At 38.8% G+C, this 17499-nt stretch overlaps 1 protein-coding gene and 1 long non-coding RNA gene across 4 annotated transcripts; one reads left to right on the top strand and one right to left on the bottom strand.

The window, feature by feature from the left end:
- Positions 1-4506: 4506 nt before the first annotated feature.
- Positions 4507-7655, bottom strand: LOC106675993 (uncharacterized). The gene is made up of 3 exons (XR_003024197.2): positions 6606-7655; positions 5760-5820; positions 4507-5275 (listed from the first exon to the last, which is right to left on the bottom strand). It is a non-coding gene; the product is annotated as an uncharacterized LOC106675993 (long non-coding RNA).
- Positions 7656-10970: 3315 nt separating this feature from the next.
- Positions 10971-17044, top strand: sult5a1 (sulfotransferase family 5A, member 1). 3 transcript variants are annotated; one of them, XM_076883466.1, is made up of 7 exons: positions 10971-11278; positions 13224-13542; positions 13814-14025; positions 15173-15299; positions 15396-15487; positions 15705-15885; positions 16695-17044. In XM_076883466.1, exons 2-7 carry the CDS (start codon positions 13404-13406, stop codon positions 16805-16807), a joined length of 864 nt encoding a protein of 287 aa, XP_076739581.1. In that variant the 5' UTR covers positions 10971-11278; positions 13224-13403; the 3' UTR covers positions 16808-17044. The 3 variants fall into 3 exon arrangements, with proteins under 3 accessions (XP_076739581.1, XP_076739577.1, XP_004543335.2); XM_076883462.1 differs by lacking the exon at positions 10971-11278 and adding an exon at positions 12792-12929; XM_004543278.5 differs by lacking the exon at positions 10971-11278 and adding an exon at positions 12809-12929 and having other exon boundaries at positions 13131-13542.
- Positions 17045-17499: the final 455 nt, after the last annotated feature.

The following is a 17499-nucleotide window of genomic DNA, read 5'->3' as shown; positions in this document are numbered from 1 at the left end:
TTGGTGTTTCCGTCATGTAGTAACTGCTGGCTTTAACTGTACAAAGGTTGTTCGACACTATGAAACACATACAGACTTCATGATGTTCGGCTAATATTTTAATTGTGAATATTAATCATGAGGGTAAACGGACCTGTACACCACGGAGCGAGGTCAGCATGTCCACGATATCTTCAGCTCTCTGAGTCAACACAGTTTCCCGGCTGAGTAATTTAACTGTCATCTACGTATAATTCACGGGTCATATCAAAATGATTTTACAGAAAATCATCCTTATTACTGCCAACTATTCCAGAGACGTGAAAATCTACAGCATAAAGAACAAAAAAAAATATAGCAGTCTAACGCAACACTGTAACAGAGATGAACGCATCCGTTTGTCGCAGATCAAAGTGGAATGAAAGTGATTGGTTGAACAGGTGTTCGTGATCTGTGTCATCTGCGTTTTCATCAGCGTAAGAGACTCAGCAGCAGATTAAAATAACAGTTATACATTTAATAAATCACCAAATGAATCCAAGAAACGAGCAAATCTGTTCTGACAGTTTGAGTTTGTGTTCCCTCAGCTGCAGACTCGCTGCTGTTTAAATGTGTGAGAGGAAGATTAGATAGAAAACAACGTCAAACATAGACTCAGCCTGTGTTCACATTTGATATGAGCTCAGGGTGTATAGTGGCTGTGTCCTGTTTTAAGATCATACATGTAAAATTGTTGTCTGACCTGCATGCTCAGAGTCCGTGGTTACCATGGTTACTGCATAATCAGCTGTAATCTAAACAGCTGGCACAGCAGAAACCTACCGGCGACATGAGTGTTTATGGTTGTCATTGCAAAAGAACTGTCTGAAGGTTAACTGACGTTAACTTGGATAAATTATAGTTAAAGAGTATCACACTTAACACCCACGTGAGCTGTGTGACTGTTCACCACTGCACTGAAGTCAGTAGGCTATTACTTAAATACACGTGCTGTCATAAACTATGATATAAATAGGGAGGTCCTATTAACATGTTTAGTTTTAAAGGACACCTTCCTGCCTTTAGTGTCATTCATGAGCAGTATTAGTTTTCTTCAAACATCCAGAAGTCTGCACGATGTGTTTCATAGTTTCTAACAAGCCTTTGACAGTTAAACATAACATGACCGAAACACCAACAACCCCCCCCCCCCCCCAAAAAAAAGAAAAAAAAAAAAAATCACACAAATTATTTGTTAACCGCATTTATTTTTACTTAAATAAACTCTAAAAATTCTAACAGATCGCTGGTGCTCAGAATACAGTTGAATAACTATTAAAAAACGGATGATATAATATTTCTGTCCAGGTTGCAGTCTCACTGGTGTCAAGCCAGCCTCCAATTCGAGACTTGCAGTCAAGCCAGCCTCCAGTTTGTTTTACGTTCCCTGTGTATTCAAAGTATTACGGGAATGGATGTGGAAACCGGATTTCAAAATAAAAGCCAACTTCGAGTGAATTAACAGATATGTTAATAACATATAATTTAGGCTTTTTTTTTTTATTTATTTTTTTTTTTACAAACTCTAATGTTAGATCTATATGACACAGCCTTGTACCCTAATTGTGCCCTGTCACTATCAAGGCCATCTTATTTTAGATTTCAAAGTAAAAGCCCTGTGAATCTTCATTTTTGAACTACTCTTTCAATGACTTAATAATGCTCTTAAAAGCCAAAGTCGTATTTCCAAATACTATTTGAACTTTATATCAACACTTTCCAACCACAGTCTTTTTCACAGTGATACGATATCAATATCAAGTCATTCTGATTATGCCTTCAAAAATAAAAGACTTTTTAAATTGTCCATAATTGACCTAACTTTCAGTGATTTCAAAATGTTTTAAAATGGAAATTTCCTGTTTCCACAGGGTAATTCCACTCCAGCTCAACAGTATACAGCCCCACAGTGATACCATATCAATATCAAGACATTCTGATTTTGCTTTAAAAAATAAAAGCAATTTCAAACTGCCCATATCTGAGTTGCTCCTGGAACAATTTCAAAATGCTCTAAAATGGAAAATTCCTGTTTCCACAGGGTAATTCCACCTTAGATCAACAGTATACAGCCCCACAGTGATACCATATCAATATCAAGTCATTCTGATTATGCCTTCCAAAATAAAAGACTTTTCAAATTGTCCATAATTGACCTAACTTTCAGTGATTTCAAAATGTTTTAAAATGGAAATTTCCTGTTTCCACAGGGTAATTCCACTCCAGCTCAACAGTATACAGCCCCACAGTGATACCATATCAATATCAAGACATTCTGATTTTGCTTTAAAAAATAAAAGCAATTTCAAACTGCCCATATCTGAGTTGCTCCTGGAACAATTTCAAAATGCTCTAAAATGGAAAATTCCTGTTTCCACAGGGTAATTCCACCTTAGATCAACAGTATACAGCCCCACAGTGATACCATATCAATATCAAGTCATTCTGATTATGCCTTCCAAAATAAAAGACTTTTCAAATTGTCCATAATTGACCTAACTTTCAGTGATTTCAAAATGCTCTAAAATGGAAATTTCCTGTTTCCACAGGGTAATTCCACTCCAGATCAACAGTATACAGCCCCACAGTGATACCATATTAATATCAAGTCATTCTGATTTTGCCTTCCAAAGTAAAAGCCTTTTCAAATTGTCCACAATTGACCTACCTTTCAGTGATTTCAAAATATATTTCAAAAAAGCCTAAATTATATGTTATTATGTTCTTAACATATCTGTTAATTCACTCGAAGTTGGCTTTTATTTTGAAATCCGGTTTCCACATCCATTCCCGTAATACTTTGAATACACAGGGAACGTAAAACAAACTGGAGGCTGGCTTGACTGCAAGTCTCGAATTGGAGGCTGGCTTGACACAAGTGCAGCACTCTCCATGATGAACACGCTGTTGCAAACTCTGCTCCTCTCGGTGGAAATGCGCCTTCTCTTTCCTCTTTGTATAAAACATTTTAAAGGTCAGTTTAGTCTCAAAATTCACTGTTAAATCCAAAACACACCAGATAAAGAAAAGCGAACGGTTCAGTCTAACACATGTGCCAGTGAACTATTAAACTTCAGTAAAACTATGCAGTTATGAAACGTAGCTTTAACCTCAGCCAAACCGATTTGCTCAGTTGTAAATAAAACAGCGACAAACAAAACCTGAGTGAATTAAGGCCAGTGTTTAACCACTGAGAGCTGAAACTCAGGTGAGGTTTCAAAGATGTGTGCCGGTGATTGGACATCAGCTGCTGATAAAGTGGGTTCGCCTATAAAGTGCTCTCGGAAAAAAAAAACAACTATATTTACTAACTTGTGCAGAAAAATGCGCCGACATTGCGTTATATCGAGCACCGGCTGCCCAGTTAAACTGTTACTATCACCAGGTAACGTGGGCGTGTTTCTTGAATTAGCAGCAGGTGTTAAACGGCTGACAGGTGAGGAGGAGGAGGAGGATGCATGCAGGTAAACTGAGGCTGTGTCCCAATTCAGGGTCTGCACGCTTGAAGTACGCATTTTAAGTGCGGTCACCGCCACGCGACGACGGCTGTCATGTAGGGGAGACCGGGGATAGTTGTAACATTTTTGACATTTCTGTCTGTAAATTGAAGCTCTTTTAAGGTAGTGGATTCAAAATGTAATGCAAAGTATCTACATGTCTCGGCTATTAAATAGTGCAGCTATTTTCTCTGCAGCACAATTACCCATTGCATGGTATGGCCTCAAACACAAAGAGTGAAATGTTACAATTAACCCCATAGTCTGGGTTAGTTGTAACATATCCTGGGGTGAAATGTAACACAATGAAATAAGGGTACTAACAAAACATTAACATGTAATCTTTGTTTATTCAACACATGAATGCACTTAGAGCCATTTATGTAGCTATTTGTGTGTGTGACAGAATGCAGAAATCTAGCTTTTGAACATATTCCAACCCCCCAAAAAAGACAAGTTATGGAATTTTCTGCAACTGAATATTTCATTAATTTTGGTTGGTCTTCCTCGAGGTTGGCCTCATTGGCTCAGTGGGCATTATAACCTACAACTCTTGCACCAATTTTGAACATAACAATGAAGCTGGAAAAATGTAGTTGTTCACCACACTGTAAAAAGAATAACCCTATTCAAATTAAAAAAAATGATGTCCAATTGTCACATCCAAAATATTTGGCTTCAGAGAATCCAAATTGAGTCACTTGATTTGACCTGATACTTTTATGTTGATATAAACAATATTACTAGACTTGACTGAAACTTTAAATTTTGCATTGATCCAAATTGATTTTTTTACATAGAACCATATTTTAATTATTGAACCAAGCTAATATATTGAAATTTAACCAACCTAATGTATTCACATCGAACCAAATTAACATGAACATATGTTTGTGTTGAAGCCAGGTAATTGATTTACATATATTCAAACTATATTTTTTACATTTCATTTTATTTCAGTTCAAAAATGCTCTGCATTTCCTATAAAAAACAAGACAGTTGGCCAACCAATTATTTCAAAATTATTTATTGTTCCAAACCATTTTAACTATAATCAATAGAGAGGATTAGTAATATACAGATTTAGTGCTACGACAGAAATGATTAGAGAAATGTTTGTTTTATAAAACCTGCAACCTTTTGAAAACCAGTATAAAACCTGCAACCTGTCTAAAACTGGCATAAAACCATTATAAAAACTCTTTTTAAACCAATTTGCAAGTACTCAAAAATGTTTATATGTGCACTGTGCCTGTACAATGTAAAAAAAAAATCTACACATGTATCAATGAAATCAACTTAATTCTCCCTTTCAAATGGGTGTTCTTATAATTTTTGAATGTAGAATACCACTGCAGGCCAACCAAGAAAATAACCAAGCACACATGCACATGCATGTGCATGTGCACATACACATCCACACATGCATGCAAACACACTACTGTGCAGTGTTAAGTTCACAATTAAGTTTGCGAATCTTAGAGGTCATCTTGTTAAAGTCAAGCTCCATCATAATCTTTTGAAGAGCCTCAAAGGTGAACCTGAATCCTCGTGGATATTCCATTTTAAGAGCATAACAGAGTCCAAAGACCATTGCCACTCCAGCTGCCACAGAAGGCAACTCATTCAGGACTTCCACACCATCAATGATTATCCCGATGTCTCGACGCTGATGTAGGAGGCTTGAGTTGTCCCTGAAGATGAAGAGTGCCATGGTGGTTACTCTGCAGCTCTTCCTCAGCTTCATCTTTCTGGGATATCTTGAGGTAAAATATGGAACAAAATGTACAAGTGAAGAACTGAAGTCTGGCACACCTGATAAATCTTTGACCATAATAAACTACTATTTTGATAGTTGTTTGGTCACAGACTATTAGAACAATTATTTGACTAATCAGATTGTGAATTGCATAATCATTAAATTAAATCAATGGTGGAAAATTTTCATAAATGTTCCACAAAGCCCAAGAAAAAAAAGAAAACAATACAGAACCCTAAGATATTAACTTGATGAGTTGATTAATCGTTGCTGTCCTACATTAATCATTGCATTTAATAGCAGAGTTGTCAAATTTACATCAAGAGACTGCATCTCATGTAGAGACAGAACAGATATGGACATACCATGTATTCTTTTATCAAGTCCTCAACACATCAGCAAGGTGAATGAGAGGATAATGATGGAGGGTCTAGATTATTATGAAATGTTTAAAAAGGATGTGCAGTGTAAATGCAAAATGATACCTGTTCAGATTAAATGAAAATGTATGCTTCAGCCATGGAATGGATGGAGCGATCTGTGGTTCTGAAAGCATACAGAAAAAAAAGAATAATGTTACTTCTCTATAAAACACATAACATAGAAAAACCAAGAAATACGTAACATGACATACACATCCTTATAAAAAGCTAGTACTATAATTTGATTTAGGTTTACCAAACAGTCTACAGACCAGCCATTAGCGACTAAGTTTGGCATAGGGTCAATTTAATGCTGTTAAAATTAAAATTTCTTCAGAAAATGCACATTTTTCCGAGCCGCGCCTGAAAGTCAATTGAAGGAATTAGTCTTATGTCATTGATCTTATATGCTGGCGTGTTATTTCTGTCTCTAAATCATGCACATTAATAATTATCTTTTGCGCTCGGTGTACACACACATAACACACAGATATTTATATGAAGAGAGACAGAGACAAACGTGCGCGCACAAACACAAGCTTGTGTCTAGAAACCGCGCGCTCACCAGAAAAATTCAAACGAAGCGGAGCACGGAGTTATACTATGAATGTTATGAACTATGAACTTATGCTAGCTAGCTGTATCCACCACCGATGCATCGTGGTAACGCTAGCTAGTTAGTATACTGGTAAAAAACGGCTTTTTGCCTAACTTGCATTCCTGACTGTGATGGTCGGTTTCTGGTAACCAGTTCTAACGTCGCGCCGGATAGCTAGCTAGCTTGTAGCTAGCAGCTACAATCATGCAAAAATTAGGGGTGGCTGTCGACCCAGCTTAAATGGGGTTATTTTCTGCAATTTTGGCAATACAAATTATAAAAGCTTTTGTAACACACTTGGCTTTACTTACGTTTATTTTCAGATGAAATTAATCAAAGATGTGACACGATGTTTCCAGCAGCCATGCAGAATAAAAATGGGTCCCGGTCTATTTCTGGTGGGCGTGTTCAAGTGCAAATCACTTTGACTCAAATTAAAGATATTATCTGTTCAACATGAAAAGAAATATATGTTTTGAGAGAAATCAAAAACTTTGCGTTGTGTCCTTTGTACAGATATTTAGTTTCATCCAAATCAAAAGTGGTATTTTAAAATGCAAAAAGAAAGGGTTTCACAATCAAATCAATGATTTTATTCTGTTTTGAATGGCACTTATTAGATTGAATGAATGACTGCATGTTAGACTTTTTTCAGTGCAGCATCGCAATTCCATTACTTTACCTTGGTGTGGTTTGCAAAGTGCTTCAGAAAGATGAGGAAATCTGTTTCTTGCACCCATCCTGATTTATTTCCACTACCAGTACTTCCTACTGGTCCATCTCTGACACAGTGGTCTGCATAATGTATGTGTGGGAACACAAACAGTGGAGGAATTGTGTTGCCAATGGCATTAACCGCATGTACAAATGAAACCAGTGAACCTCTCTCTGCTGATGTCGTTGCCCCAACTTGTTTAATATAAGTTAAAGTAATAGTGCGGTAAGTTGTAACATCTGCATTATTGTTACAACTAACCCATACTGTTGCTGTTACAACTGACCCAGACTCCTATAGCCATGAACTAGCTAACATTACAGCCAACGGCTAAAACATTAGCACTAAAGACCTACACAGAATATATCCCCACAGACATACAAATAACACAATTTAAGTTTGATGAGTTTAACTGAAAAGCAAATAATGCTATTAGAAATTGAAATAAAGTAGAAAAACTTACTTTTTGCCATACAAATTACTTTTTTTCGTGTTAAATTGTCTGTGTTTGACAAAATGTGCTGATTTTTCACATGTGATAGCAGAACTGAGTTGGGCATGCACAGGATGAGTCACATCATTTGAAACTTAGCCCTGATTGGAGAAATTGGAAGTGTTACAACTGACCCACGTTACAACTATCCCCGGTCTCCCCTACTTCAAATGCATACTCCAAATGCGCCGTCGATTTCCCCAAATATCAAGCGTGGTCCGGTGCACGCTTCGTGGTCCCATATATCCCACAATTCATAGCGCGGTGGTGGGTGTGGATAATTTTTCCGCAAAATACGGCAGAAGGGAGCAGCCGAAGAGGGTTTTTTTTTCTCCAAACTTTATTGAACTTATAAAGCGAACAGTCAATCATTCCAGTTCAGTTTGTACAGTAGACATACAAGGCAAATAAGAGTAACAATATACAGTACAATGAAATAAGAAGGATAAATAAATAAAGGATAAAAAAAGAAAAAAGAAAAAAAAGGGGGGGGGAGGATGTGACAGACTTCATAACAACTTTTGACAGCTCATTCGTTAAACATTTCTGAATGAATTTCAATCAATGATAAACCTTTTATATTGGAAGTTAATTTAAGAGAGTTTAAGTAATATTCAATTTCAATCAAAACCAAATTAAATGATGGGGTTGAGTCTTGAAATTGACATTTATGTATATGGAATTAATAAGATGGAGCGGCCGAAGAGTGAACTGTCAAAAGTACTGAATATGACGTCACTTATTTATGTGCGAATGTTTAATAATTAAAGTCAGTCATATATCCACAAACACAACAAGCTGAAAGTCAGATATATATATATATATATATAGGGGTGGGAGTTAAAAAGCTTGTCTTCATCCCACTCCTTTTCGAGCTAAACTTGTTTTTTCTTTTTTTGTGTAATTGTACATTACAATAACCTTATTATTTGGTTGCTCGAATAAAAGACATTCATTCATTCATTCATATATATATATATATATATATATATATATATATATATAAACACCCAGCACGCCCCTGCGGGCGGTTTATCCTTCAAGCTCGGGTCCTCTACCAGAGGCCTGGGAGCTTGAGGGTCCTGCGCAGTATCTTAGCTGTTCCCAGGACTGCGCTCTTCTGGACAGAGATCTCCGATGTTGTTCCCGGGATCTGCTGGAGCCACTCGCCTAGCTTGGGAGTCACCGCACCTAGTGCTCCAATTACCACGGGGACCACCGTTACCTTCACCCTCCACATCCTCTCGAGCTCTTCTCTAAGCCCTTGGTATTTCTCCAGCTTCTCGTGTTCCTTCTTCCTGATATTGCTGTCATTCGGAACCGCTACATCGATCACTACGGCCGTCTTCTTCTGTTTGTCTACCACCACTATGTCCGGTTGGTTAGCCACCACCATTTTGTCCGTCTGTATCTGGAAGTCCCACAGGATCTTAGCTCGGTCATTCTCCACCACCCTTGGGGGCATCTCCCATTTTGACCTCAGGACTTCCAGGTTATACTCGGCACAGATGTTCCTGTACACTATGCCGGCCACTTGGTTATGGCGTTCCATGTATGCCTTGCCTGCTAGCATCTTGCACCCTGCTGTTATGTGCTGGATTGTCTCTGGGGTATCTTTACACAGCCTGCACCTGGGGTCTTGCCTGGTGTGATAGACCCCAGCCTCTATGGATCTTGTGCTCAGAGCTTGTTCTTGTGCTGCCATGATTAGTGCCTCTGTGCTGTCTTTCAGTCCAGCTTTGTCCAGCCACTGGTAGGATTTCTGGATATCAGCCACCTCCTCTATCTGCCGGTGGTACATACCGTGCAGGGGCCTGTCCTTCCATGATGGTTCCTCGTCTCCCTCCTCTTTCTTGGGTTTCTGCTGCCTGAGGTATTCACTGAGCACTCGGTCAGTTGGGGCCATCTTCCCAATGTATTCTTGGATGTTCGTTGTCTCATCCTGGACTGTGGTGCTGACACTCACCAGTCCCCGGCCCCCTTCCTTCCGCTTAGCGTACAGCCTCAGGGTGCTGGACTTGGGGTGAAACCCTCCATGCATGGTAAGGAGCTTTCTTGTCTTTATGTCAGTGGCTTCTATCTCCTCCTTTGGCCAGCCTATTACCCCAGCAGGGTACCTGATCACGTGTTGATGGCCCGGATCTTGTTCTTACCATTCAGCTGACTCCTCAGGACTTGCCTGACCCTCTGCAGGTACTTGGTGGTTGCAGCTTTTCTAGCGGCCTCTTCATGGTTCCCATTCGCCTGCGGGATCCCCAAGTACTTGTAACTGTCCTCTATGTCTGCAATGTTGCCTTCTGGTAGTTCAATCCCCTCAGTTCTGACTACCTTCCCTCTCTTTGTTACCATCCGGCTACACTTCTCCAGTCCGAACGACATTCCAATGTCATTGCTGTATAGCCTGGTAGTGTGGATCAGTGAATCGATGTCTCGTTCACTCTTGGCATACAGCTTGATGTCATCCATGTACAGGAGGTGGCTGACAACTGCTCCGTTCCGTAGTCTGTATCCGTAGCCAGTCTTGTTAATGATCTCACTGAGGGGGTTCAGGCCTATGCAGAACAGCAGTGGGGACAGAGCATCTCCTTGGTAGATCCCGCACTTGATGGTGACTTGTGCTATGGGCTTGGAGTTGGCCTCTAGTGTTGTACGCCACATCCCCATTGAGTTCCTGATGAAGGCTCTTAGGGTCCCATTGATCTTGTACAATTCTAGGCATTCCAGTATCCAGCTGTGGGGCATTGAGTCATAGGCCTTCTTGTAATCAATCCAGGCAGTGCACAGGTTGGTCAGTCTGGTCTTGCAGTCTCGGCTGATTGTTCTGTCTACCAGTAGCTGGTGTTTTGCGCCTCTGGTATTCTTGCCAATTCCTTTCTGTGTCCCGCTCATGTATTGACCCATGTGCCTGTTCATCTTAGCCGATATGATGCCTGACAGGAGCTTCCATGTAGTACTGAGGCAGGTTATTGGTTATATATATATATATATATATATATATATATATATATATATATATATATATATATATATATATCATAAAATTCAAATTCAAATTTTTTTATTTGTCACGTACACAGTCATACACAGTACGATATGTAGTGAAATGCTTGGACAACTGCTCGTGACCTAAAGAAAACAAAAAAGGAAAAGGCTATGAATAAGATAGGAAATAAATATGAAAAATTACAAAGGGTAAATTTAACTAGGAAGGAATAAAATATAAATTATGGTTAAAAATGAAATAACTGTACAACACAAATTAGAATGAAGGGTAAATTTAACTGGGAAAGGATAAGATAAAATATATAAATTAAAGTTGAAAATAAAATAACTGTACAACAAAATACACAATATAGAATAATAATCTGACAATACTATAATATTGGCCTAGAGCTGGGCGATAGAACGATAACGATATGTATCGCGATATAACTTTTACGCGATAGAGAAATTAAGCTATCGCGATAGACCTCGCCGCTCTCGTCCTCTTAAAAAAAAAAAAAAAAAGGTCAGCCAATCTAAATTAAGTAGCGCAGAGCCGAACCAATCACAGCCGCAGCGTCACGTCGCGTGACTTGTTACGTACAGCACAAGTGCCAAGCCGCACGTGTTTGTTTGGGAAGCAGCCAGCGGGTAATGGAGCCAGCGCGTAATGGAGGAAATGAGTGTGCCGACTAGAAAAATCAACCGAGCGTGACCGAAGAGAAAACAGATGATGGTTCCAATGCCGGAGAGATTGTTGAACGGAAGAGCCATAGAAGTTCCGTAGCGTGAAGGTATTTCGGCTATTTCAAGTCTGACAAAAAACAGAGTAGCGTGCACTGTAAATTGTGCCGAAAGCAAGTCTGGAAATACAATAAACTGGTGCATGCGTCACACTGTGCGCCACGTTATTGTTTCGGTGAAATGAATTTCTACAATACTGTTTCTGTTAATTGTACTCTCTGCAGTGTTTAAATGCTTACATATATACACACAGTTACTGTCCCTCCACACATACGACTCGGTTCTGCTTTTATTAGTGATGGGTCGTTCGCGAACGAAATGGCTCTTAGATCCGGCTCTTTGACGTGAACGACGCGAGCCGGCTCCTTATCGCGAGCCGTCACGTGGGTTTTTTTTTTTTCTTTCTCTCAGCCTCTCTCTCGCACTTTTTTTCCGCTTCACTCTGCACGCGAGCCTTGTGCTTTACGCTGGGCAGAGGGGGGAGGGGCGGTAGTTACACTCAGTAGCACAGGAACAGAGCCAGAGAGAGAGAAAGAGAGGCAGGGACAACAACATTAGAAAGGTATAGTAATCATCCACAACTAGATGATAAAGGATTGAGAAAGTTTATTCATGCAGGTCCATATGACAGAGAATATGCATGTTCTTTTAGTTTTCATATTATAATTTATATTTAATTGTGTTGTGGTTTGCAGTGTTTTGTGTTCTTTTCATTTTAAATTTGTGAAAGGAAAAAGCTGAAAATTTAAATAGTTAAAACTTGAAATGTGAATAGTTGATTTTTGTATTATATGATTTATTTATTACATTTTATGTGGAGTGAATAAATAAAAGTATATTTACGGTGGCCCCTAGAGACAAAGCACATACAAACTTCAAATCACGTACGAACTCTGAAGCATGTACAAACTCCAAAACACGTAAAAACACGTACAAACTCCAAAACACGTAAAAACTCGTAAAAAACACGTACAAACTCCGAAGCACGTAAAAACTCAGAAGCATATAAAAACTCAGAAGCACATAAAAACTCAAAACACGTACAAAAGACAACAGAAGTGCTCCAGGATGCTGGGCGCAGTGTTGAGCCTTTGTTATCTTGTGGCTACACAAGCCAGCAAGTACCAACGACCGGATTTGGTGTGTGGTAATAACAGGTGAATGAACTTTTTTTTAAAATTATTTGAATATATATATGAGTGCCTGTGTATAAATACACAAACAATACACACATGCTTTCAATTGTGTAATTTAAGTGATCTAGTAGCTCTGCTTTGGAAGTTCAGTTCATGCTAGAAATGTGTTTTGGAGTTTGTACGTGTTTTGTCTCTAGGGGCCACCGCATATATTTATATATAAACATATATAAATAAAACCACTTGTTTTTATGTTAGTAATTCCTTTTGTGCATAATTTTATATTATTGTTAATAATAAATTAATTAAAGCAACAAAACAACCTGAAGAGCCGGTTCGGAGCCGAAAGAGCCGGATCTCTAAAAAGAGCTGGAAATCCCATCACTAGCTTCTATGCCCCAGCTTTGTTTACTTTGTTTACTTACACAAAGAGGGAGAGAGAGAGAGAGAGAGAGAGAGAGAGAGAGGAACAGAGAGGGAGAGAGAGGAACAGAGAGGGACAGAGAGAGAGAGAGACTGAAAGACTGGAGGCCATTGATAGCAGCTTATGGAGTGTTTTTCAGTGGTGAGTAATACTATATAGTCTTTTGTGTCCAAGTAGTTCATACATTTAAAGCTATAAAAGAAACCCATTGTACATTTTGAAAGCAGTCATTGAGAAAATGTACCACTTGTACTACTTTCTTCTTTTGTCCAGTCAGTCTCTGTTTTTTAACATGTACAGATTTTCCCACGTTGCTGACTTAGCTGTTATTTCCTCTTTCAGTGTGAATACCTGCATACGATATTTGGAAATTACTGCAAGTAACCCCCACTGTCTGTGTGACACGTTAATTAGCGTTTCCTCTTTCTGCTTCAGTCTGTGTGGTCATTGTCTGTGTGTTCTCAACAAGAAAGACACACAACAGGAGAGCATAGAGGCAGAGAGGCAGGCGGAGCTACAGACAGACAGAGCTACAGAGCAGATCACAAAAAGGAGATTAGAGCAGAGGCAGCTGAAAGGATATCAAAAGCAGTAAATAGTTTGTTGAAGGTGGATATGGCCAGGTTAGATGTCACAGAGATGTTTCATGGCATTTCGTTTCCTGGACACCTGCACACTCAGGATTCCTTGAAATATGCTGTCAGCTTTCCATTTCTGGATACGGATATTCTCATAGTGTCTTATCCAAAGTCAGGTAAGAGAGAACAAACTTCCAAAGATACACACACACACACACACACACACACACACACACACACACACACACCAGTCTAACCAGATGAGCATGTTAAGCAACTCAGTGAAAACATGGTGACATAGATTGTGGTGAGTTTAGCAATTTACATAATAACTTCTTACTTTTCATTTTAAGCATTTCGCTGAGTTTGAGTAACTTTCTATGGTTTATATGACTGAATTTCATCAATGTGGGCTCATCAATGCCTCTCACTCATTCCTCTTAACAGGTACCACATGGCTACAGGAAGTTGTGACTCTCATACGCACCAGAGGGAACCCAGGGTTGTCCCAGACTGTTGAAAACTGGAAAAGAGCTCCTTGGTTGGAGCACTATTATAGCTCTGCTCTGCTGGAGGCCTTACCTACTACAGCTCGAGTCATCACTACACACTTGCCTCATCACCTGCTGGGCCCTGCCCTCCAGCACTCCAAAACCAAGGTCATTAAAGTGCACATTTAATTGATAGATTTATTCTAAACATTCGCCAATGTTGGAGGCTGTTACCCACTGAGCCCATGCCTGCTCTCTGCAGCCTGGCTGACGTTAGCAGTTTGCCACACCAAACTAGTCTAATAAGGGGATTTATAAAACTACCGACTCTACTGACTATTTAAGACCTAATACTGAAAGCATAACGTGCCGGCATCAGATCTTTAAAATGTGCATGTGTATTTTTAACACAATGAGACAAGTTAATACATTTATCAAGCCAAATAATGTCCAATTTGTAATATCATGCATTCATTTAAAAATAATTCCTACAGGACATTATTAATTATTTTGTGGTAGATCCGAACAACAAACAACACTTCTTTATCTGATCAGGCAGAGTGTCCAGTTGACTGTAGTGTGGAAGCTTAACTTAACTCCACTGGTTTGGCTGGTTTATATACTGATTTGACAGATACCCTATACTGATGTACACAGTAAGCTGAGTTTTGACTTTTATTTGTTGTTGTTGTTGTTTTTACTAGTTATGGTATTATTTACACTTTGTCTGTCAGATAACACAACTAGTTGATTTTTCTGCTGTAAATCTCATTATTAAGCTGTATCTCAGTAATTGTGTATTTTTTCTTTTAAAGCAAAAACACAAATCACAGAGAAACATTTCAAGATTGACAGCTTTTTCTGAGAAAGCACTGTCATCCAGACTTGACAGACTTTTAGGTGCCATGAATTTAACTGATAAATATTTGTGTTTTCTGTTTTTGTTTCCATTGTGGGAAAGCGTCTAATTCTACTTAACAATCTTGACTGCTGATAGAAGTCTAGGGATGATTTCTTGAGCGTAAAGGACAAAGCATAATTTCTTATTAAGTAAAGAGACCACACCCAGCTATGACACTGTGGGTCAGTTGTCCAGTTAAATTAAAATCTCTGAAAATGGGGGACTATGTTTAAAGGTCTCTGAAATTTCTACAGTTATTGCAAAACTTTTGTGAAACTCCTGGAGTAAAAGCACATAGTCTGATTTAAAATCCTCTGTGGTTGTGCACAGAGGGAAAGATTACCACAAAAAGGATCAACTAAATATTTATGGACATAACTGTGAGTAAACTTAACAACACATGTCATGTCACAGGTCATCTATGTGAGCAGAAATCCTAAAGATGTGGTCGTGTCCTTTTACCACTTCCACAAAATGGCCAACTTCCTCCCTGAGCCTCATTCATTTCCAGATTTTTTGGACCGATTCCTGGATGAAACAGGTGAGGGTGACTGTTTTGCTTGTTGTATCATTGTGCAGCTACAAGTTTCAATCTGATCAGATGTGCAGTATTTCTTCACACGCTTGTTTGTTTCAGTTTCTTTCGGTTCCTGGTTTGACCACATTAAAGGCTGGACCAGTCAGATTAATAGCAATCTGCTTCACATCACCTATGAAGAAATGTCGCTGGTAAATTATTGCATCACAGCTAAGCACACTATCCCCTGTAAAATATTCATTTGCTTTGTTCCCTGGTCACAAAGTCAGACGCAGGTCTGAAAAGTGGAAGTACACTTCTTCAAACTGAACCCTATGGCTCATTACATAATTATTTAGCATTTCAAGGAGGTCTCTCCACATCAGTGAAGTGAGGAAATTTAAATTGCACTCTTCTTCCTGCTGCCAGGATCTGCACGGCACCATAAAGAAAATAAGCTCGTTCCTTCAGTGTCCCCTGGTGGAGGACGAGGTCAACAACTGCGTGAAACACTGCAGCTTCAGCAGCATGAAGGAAAACAAGATGATCAACTACACTCTCGTCCCTCAGCAAATAATGGACCACAGCAAGGGCTCCTTCATGAGAAAAGGCAAGTTCTGCTGAACTGTAAGCAGATTAGATGTCTGAGAGTGTCTTAATGTGACCAAAATAGTAGCTGCAAAAATGCAACTTGCTGATAATCTACTGACAGACTTTTGGTAACCTATGACACATTGAGAGCTCTCATCAGTGTGTCATAGGGCATGATAGACGAATCTTAGAGGTCTCAAGAAAATAAAAGGAAATGGAGGAAAATTTATGTTCTCAGTAGCTTTGCTTTTTGCATCATTTCATCTTCATGATAATTATCTTCAAAATAAGTAATGAGAGAAAAACTGTCTGTTTGGTTTAGCTGCACAGTTCACCGTTCCTGTTCACACTAAACGGTCTAAGTGTTTTTAATTTCCTTTCAACTGAATAACAACTTCACCCAGCCTAACCGCAACCTGTTCACAATACCGCCATCTAGAAGGAGATATACAGAAATATCACCTTTGGTCTTCTGGCTGTGAAACTATTCAATTAATATTTAATGACTCAATTATAGACATTTGAATTTTTGAAATTGTCCCTTTTTTAGTAGCATAAAATGACGAGGTAATTATTCAGTCTTCAATAGTCCTATTCAGTCTTGTCATACATAAAGGTTCAACTGAATGATAACTCTTTAATATAAAACACAGTACTACCCAGTAAACTATAACCAAATCCCTTTTTAAAATACATTTCTGATTTATATTTGAAAATCACGTCTTTGTTGGCCTTCAGACAACAGTTTTGATGGCTAAGGAACCAAACAGGACAAAAAAAAAAAGATCATTTTGACTTTTCTCTCTGTCTTTCCTTTTTGCAATGCAGGTAAAGTGGGAGACTGGAAAAACATGTTCACAGAGGAGGACAGTAGAAAATTTGAAACCGTCTTCACCTCAAAGATGATGGAGAACAGCACTTTAGAGTTTGTGTGGGAGTAGTGGTCCTACAGACCACGAGAGTATAGATCACATCAACTGATCCCTTTCAAACTAGTTAATCATTTATGTGTGGATTACAGTATATGTTAACCCTTCACTTGTTTTGTGATAATTATGTTTTGAATTCTTTAATTATGTTGTTCATGTGAAACCTACAGTGATGCTTTTGAGGTTGTCTTCTTCTTCTTTTTCTCCTTTTTAAGTTATAAATAGATTAATAAAGCTTATATGCTTGAATGTGTCATGTCATTTTTGTTTCCTTGGTTCAAAACAAGTGGCACTTTACACTTCAGGCTAAGAAGTTGACAGTTACGTAACCATGACAACAAAGAGCAGAGGGAGAAGTCCAGGTGACAGGGTTTAACATAAAGCTCTTTGTCCCCATGGCTGAGTCGTCCTTGTGTGTCTTTTTACTTCAAACACCTCACCTCTGTTTAAGCAGATTTATATGCATAAAAAAGTAATTTTATTCAAACATCAGGTATCTGTTTGATTTGGATTTGAATTTTTGAAGCACAACCACGCTTTAGACTTTTTAAGCAGTCTCTTTAGTCTGTATGTATTTATGTCTGTGTAACAAGTGTGTGATGTTGAAACTCACAGCACTTAACATGAGCAGCCACTGAGCGTGCTTTTTATTTCACAGGTGATTGTCTGTGCAGTTCATGTTGATGTCATGGTCCTGGGCCATG

The sequence above is a fragment of the Maylandia zebra genome, linkage group LG1, assembly GCF_041146795.1.
Source record: "Maylandia zebra isolate NMK-2024a linkage group LG1, Mzebra_GT3a, whole genome shotgun sequence".
Lineage (NCBI taxonomy): Eukaryota > Metazoa > Chordata > Actinopteri > Cichliformes > Cichlidae > Maylandia > Maylandia zebra.
The sequence above is the reverse complement of the archived record's forward strand: the minus strand, read 5'-3'. Positions and strand labels throughout refer to the sequence as shown.